The 6,010-nt window shown below is 54.1% G+C and overlaps 1 protein-coding gene across 3 annotated transcripts; it reads left to right on the top strand.

The window, feature by feature from the left end:
* The first annotated feature begins 1,689 nt into the window (after positions 1-1,689).
* LOC128134418 (merozoite surface protein 9-like) lies at positions 1,690-5,806 on the top strand. Of its 3 annotated transcripts, none has more exons than XM_052772100.1 (5): positions 1,690-2,063; positions 4,266-4,326; positions 4,422-4,546; positions 5,385-5,441; positions 5,612-5,806. In XM_052772100.1, the coding sequence occupies exons 2-5, from the start codon at positions 4,308-4,310 to the stop codon at positions 5,654-5,656; spliced, it is 246 nt and encodes an 81-aa protein (XP_052628060.1). In that variant the 5' UTR covers positions 1,690-2,063; positions 4,266-4,307; the 3' UTR covers positions 5,657-5,806. The 3 variants fall into 3 exon arrangements, with proteins under 3 accessions (XP_052628060.1, XP_052628059.1, XP_052628058.1); XM_052772099.1 differs by having other exon boundaries at positions 4,248-4,326; XM_052772098.1 differs by having other exon boundaries at positions 1,696-2,063; positions 4,236-4,326; positions 5,612-5,805.
* Positions 5,807-6,010: the final 204 nt, after the last annotated feature.

The raw sequence follows: 6,010 nt of genomic DNA, 5'->3' as shown, positions 1-6,010 counted from the left end.
AGCAGCTATGTTGCTACTGGTGGCCCCGACCAAGGGTACAGCTGTCCCAGGTCACCTGCAGCACAAATTAAATGGTCTGACTCAGAGGCAGGAAGGGAAGAAATGGCAGGAGGAGAAGGAGGAGGAGACCTCTGGCATTTCCTTCCCAGGTGTGCACACTGGATCCTAAATAAACAGCAGTCTATGATGATGTGATTTAAGCAGAGAGATTGGTCTTCTGTAGCCAAAGGCCCCTTGGCACACAAACGGAGCATGTAAGTGCCCAGTACTGTGCTAATTAATGTTTTCTGGGAGTTTTGCTAGTCCCTCACAGCTCTGCACTTTGACAGCAGCGCGGAGGTGGCCATGCGCTGGTGTTTCGGGTGCTGGCTGGCAGGTTGCTTTCCTTCCTTCAAGGGCAGCTTTGTGCCTGCTGCAGGGTGGGAGCAGAGCTGATGCAGTTTGTGGGCTGGGACCTAGAAGTGGCTGTGGCTGTCACTCTCCACTGTCCTGCTGGGTGGTGGCACCTTTGTGTCCCAGTGTCCAGGGAGTGATGGCAGGGCTGTCCCCTGGGCTGCTCTAACTGGAGGATGCTGCAGGCTTAGGTCCCTTGCATCAGAGTACTGAGAGCCCAGCTGGGGCTGGCAGGGAGCGAGCAATGAGGTCACCAGTTAAAAATAAGGTCGAGCGTGGTGTTTGTGGGGGAGGATCCTCCTAAGGTGGCAGGAGCTGCTCAGAGGAGTGGGGTTGGATGCCAGCTGGTCCCGACACCAAACATCCTCCCTGGATCTGTTCCAGGGTCCCGTGCCGTGCTCCCTGCGCACATCTCCACCGAGCTCCCACACTGTACCCCGAGTTCCCCGGCTGTGTTGACCTGGTGGCTGCATCACGCTGGGACAGGCAGGATTGCTGCCATTGTTTACCCCAAGACTGAGCTCTGGCTGCTGGGAGTTCCCCAAATGATTTTTATGTGAGGTGAAGCATCCCTGCTAGAAAGCACCACTGCTATTTATTGTAAAATTGGCAGCAACAGGGACTCTGCCACTGGCTTTGCTGAGGTGCTCCAGTGTTTATCCACCCTTGCTGTTAAAACCCATCCCTTATTTCTGATCTAAGCCTGCTGAGTGGACTCCTGCTCTGCATTTGGGGCCGGTGCAGGCTCTGGTGGAGGAGGCCTGGCACAGACATGGCCAGGTTTTTGGGACAAGTGACTTCTGTACAGCTGCTTGCTCCCTGCATGAGTTACCCAGGGTTAGTCTTGCTCGGTGGGAGGGGGCTCCATGCATGCTGCAATTACTGTAATTTAAAGTCAAATGATTGCGGGAGCAACTTTGTTGTAGAGTTGAAGGCTTTAAATGGGGCAAATCTTGTGGGAGAGGTAATACCTTTTATTAGGTGGAGAAAGCAAATTAGCTTTCAGGTACACAAGCCCTTCTTGACGTTATTGTTACTGTTATTATCCCATATTGGTGCTATTAGAAATGAGGGCATTGCATTAGAGGGGAAGCACATTATGCAAGTGTTTAAACCTGCTGGTAACTGCTCTCTGCTGACAGGTATTTGCTTAATGATATGTTGGAATGAAAGCCAGCAGCAAGGACAAGCATCAGAGGGAGCGGGGAGTGCTGAGTTCTGCTGGTCCAGCCTTGCCTGGACCTCCTGGAGCCACCTGACACCTCCCACCAAGAGGGGAGCAAGGACCTGCTCACCATGGTTTTAAGGACACCCCCAAATCCCCTCTTCTCTGCTTCCAGCAGGGTCCTGACCATAGCACGTTCTGAGTCCCCAGTGCCCTCCCTGGTGCCAGGGCTGGTCCCTGTGGGTGTCCGCAGCCTCTAGAGCTGCCCTGGCTTGCTTGCCAAGGGTCTTTCTGCTCCTGCCCGTGCTGGAGGCAATGCCTCTTGCAGGTACGAATGCGAATGCGACTGGTCATGTTCCTGGTGTCATGTGCTGTCCGTGGCGGGTGGCAGAGCCAGTTTTTCTGCTCTGAAAGTGGGACTGGGGAGGAGACCGCAACACTCAAATACCCAGATCCAGCTGCCAGCCAGGCATCGAGGAGGCCACTTGCCTTTTTTCAGCTGCAGGTAAGGCGCTTTCCTGTCTCCCTGCTGTCATTGAGGGGGATTTACAGACTTGTGTATCAATTTTACAGGCTGGAGAAGCAGAGCAGGAAGGCAGGGTGAAGCAGAGGGTGCAGCAGGAGCATCTCCAGGACAGCTTGTGCTCCGTGTGGTCTTGGGGATGGCAATTAGGCATCATGCCTGAGCCTTGGGGGAAGGAGTTCAGTCCCCTGGGTGAGACAGGAGTGGGCACAAACACCGTGACCTGGAAGCCTGTTGTGCCTGGGGGCCATCCAGGCTATCGTATCTGGTGGGGTATGAATACGCAGGTTTGCTTCGTTAGCCAGTGGTCTGATCCACGTGCACCTCACGCTTTGCTCGGCCATGGAGGACAAGTGCAGCTTGTCAGTGGGGACCATAGAGCTGGTCCCTGGGTTTTGCTGGTTTGCTCTGCCCGGGCTTTAGGGAACCAGGTCATCTAGGATAGGGAAACCTACCTGCCTGCCTGAAATGCAGTGTGGCTGAGGCTCTGAAGGAACAGGTAGAACTGGATCTGCTGGTCTCGGATGGGAAAAAGCTAAGCGTTGGCTGCCATCACCTGAGCCACCATCCACGGTGGGGGCTGCACAGGGTGCTGGGTGGCACCTCCCTGGACAGGAGCGTGGCAGAGCCCCGGGGTGGGGGAGCCCACCCCATCTTTTGGAAATCAGCTGGGTTGGTCCCCAAGGACAGGGTTAATGGTACGGTAGGGAATCAAAGGGTTGTAGCCCCCCACGGGGGCATTTCTTAACGTGAGCTGGGGCAGCACTACCCCTTCCCAGCCCTGGCTCCTGGGCTTTGATCCGGTTGCCCATCTCACAGTTCAAAGCTTGAGGTCCACCTCTGGGTACCTTGTGCCTTTCCTATCTGCTCAGTCCCCAGGCAGTGAAGGCACAAGGCAGGGGCATTCTCTGTGGATTTGGGGCTGGGCACATGCTGCAGGAGCTGCGGAGCAGCTTTGGTGAGCAGGACCTGGAGTCAGGGCATCAGCTGCATCTTCTGCACTTTCCCAGGGGCTGCCTTTTCTTTTGTTAACGTTTGATTATTTTTAATGATTTTTAGATTAAAATGTAATTATTTCCAATTGGTAGTTGTACTTCTTAATTACGGAGATTAATTAGATTACTGTTCATTATTAATTAGATTGTAACTTTGCACTAATTACGCCTTTTATCAGCCAGTTCCCACACTCCTGCCCTCCCTGTCCAATCTGCCTCTCCCCAGATGCTGCCCCAAACCCCACTGCTTCCCGCTGCCCTGCAGCATCCCAGGGGTCTTAAAACCTGTCTAGAAAATACAAATCAATGTTATCAGCTCAGAGGCTGGGACTGGCTCTTTTTAAAAGCCCAAATACCAACCAGATGATGTCATTTTATGGCTAAAAAAAAAAACACTTTAAAAGAAAGCATTAATATTCTGCCTGCCTCCATCAGTGACTGACAGAGAAACTGTTTCCTAATTACCTGCTGCAGCAAGGGAACAACTCTGCTCTTCCCTGGGAGCAGAAGGGACCCGATCCCTCGCCCCTGCTGCCCTTCCCTTTGCCCTGTTTTGCCATTTGTGTATGAGAGGGAGGGTTTGACCTGCCTGGACTATTTCACGGACTTTGTTTGGTCCTGCTATTTTTAAAGCAAGCTGTCTTTCTTTTCTTTTCGTGTCACCTTTCAGGCACCTAATCAATGCTTGGAGTTTTCTTGCTGTTGCTCTCTGCTTCTCTTCTGCTCACTGCTGTCTCATCTCTCTCCCTGCCATCGCCCTGTCCCCGAAGGAGGTCTTCTTTCTGCCGAGGCTTCTTGGGAGCCCCAACGCTTGCTCTCTATTGATTCATCCTTATTTAATTTGAAATACTTCTGTAATTTGCACCTGCTCATGGCAGGTTTAAGGCATCTCCCTGCACGTTTGCCCTGAGATTTCTCTGTCTGCCTCCATCACTCTCCCCTTGCTGCTTCCCTGGGTGCAGGGCAGTGGGTGCTGCCTGGGTGGGTACAAGGTCTGGTCTTTTTCATGGAGGCCACAGACTGCTTTACCCCTTTCCCTGCTGTTTTGGGGGGTAGGAAGTGCACAGGGCCTCTTCTCCCATGGAGAAAAGAAAAATGAATGGTGGGATCCAGGGAGGCGTTTTCATCCCTGAAAAGCTCACCTTACTCCACTTTCCAGTTGCTCCTTCAGGCTCTCTCTGTGCCATAGGTGTGACGGTGTCGTGCCCCAGAGCAATTTGGCTTCGGTGAAATGTCGACAATCCTGAAATGTGAGTGTTTGGTGTGAATGCAGGGGAACCTGCTGGGTTTGCATGGGCTGGATGCTGCATGCTGGCAATGAACCTCCCTCTGTGCCCTGTTGTAGGGTTTGGACGGGAAGATAAGGAGAGAGAGGAGAAGGAAAAGGACAAGGAAGAAGAGAAGGAAGAAGAGGAGAAGGAAAAGACTGAGGTAGAAAAAGAGAAGGAAAAGGAGGAGGAAGAGGAAAAGGTAGGGGAATGATGGAGTTTTCTGCAGATCAGCTGCTGAACTGTTTGCCAGAGGGTTTCCAGCCCCAAAGTCCCCAGCTTGGGGCTCAGGGTGACCCCAGCACTTCCCAAACCACCTGATGCTGGGGACCATGCTGGGGACCCCCTGGACCAACTGTACCACTGGCTGTGTGGCATCTGTGGGGCACCCAGCACCCTGAGCACCCACTGCCCAGCACGTGGCGGGATGGGGCCAGCTCCTGCGAGGAGGATCGGTGTCCCAGGGGGAGGCAGGCAGCTATGGAGTAGGGCCACGTCCGTGGGTGAGCATGGTGCAGCGAGGATGTGAATGATGCAGAGCTCCCCGGTCGCCACTGAGCCCTGTGCAGGCAGGGTTTGTGGGGTGTTAGAAAGCACCGGCCCCAACTGATTTACGTCCTGGCTGTGAAGGGAAGCCACGTCTGACCCATGGCAACCCCATGCCTCTGGTGGATGGAGCTACGCTGTGCACAGGCTAGAAATCACACTGTGTGCATGGCTTTTCCACTGAGAGACAGCTCTCTTTGTTCCCAATATTCCCAGTTAGTTCTCCCTCCTTTTCCTTCTGTTTCAACCCAAATGAGATGCTGCTGTGGACAGCGATGCTGTCTGCACTGCACACACCGCCGAATCCTTGCTCCTGGCTCTGGAGGTCTCTGCGGGGCCATGGGCACACATGGTTCCACAGCACCATTGGTGCAAAGCCTGGCTCTAGATACCCACAAGACCAGACATCTCTCTGACTCGAGGCTCTAGCTCGAACAGCAAGCGGGGTGCCGGGATCCTCGGTGATGCTTGTCCTTCTCTCTTCGCCCCTGCAGGGAGACGGAGAAGAGGACGGGAGGAGCAGCAGCAGCTCTGACAGCGCCTTGCAGGAGGTAACCACACCACCAGCTGCCCTGCTGCACGCCAGCCCTGTGGGGTTTGCACCTACAAACCCCTGTGTGGGTGCTGGCTACTGGTGCTATCAAATACATAGAGGTACCAGGGGATGGGACACGAAACACTCCTCATGTCCTGTTCCCTTTTCTTTTTGTTCCTGCCCCAGGACCACGGCAGTGACAAGGATGATGAGAAGGAAGACAAAGATTAGCCCTTCCGTGCTGGACCAGCAGCACGCACTCGGGACACGCTGAGGAGGTGGGGATGCAAACGGCAGCACGTGCCGGAGGGGGCCTGGGCCACTTTTAGCCAAATAAAGGTGTTTGTGGGCTCCAAAGAGAAATGCTATTTATTCATCCAGTCACGCTGCCTACCCAGTGCTATCTGTCCCTGCCGAGAAGGAAACAGCCAAGAAAAGGCAATAGGTGGGGAGCTGGGGTCTGGGTGAGCGCAGGCAGGTTTTGTTCAAGACTGTGAAAGAGTCTGGAGAGCAATCCGGGGGCTCTGGCTGCCTGGCTCTGCAAAGTCCCACAAAATTAGGTAGTACCGGTATCCTCCCTGTCCC

This window comes from Harpia harpyja, chromosome 20 (genome assembly GCF_026419915.1).
Source record: "Harpia harpyja isolate bHarHar1 chromosome 20, bHarHar1 primary haplotype, whole genome shotgun sequence".
Taxonomy (NCBI): Eukaryota; Metazoa; Chordata; class Aves; order Accipitriformes; family Accipitridae; genus Harpia; species Harpia harpyja.
Note: the sequence above shows the minus strand (reverse complement) of the source record. Positions and strands in the feature narration are given on the sequence as shown.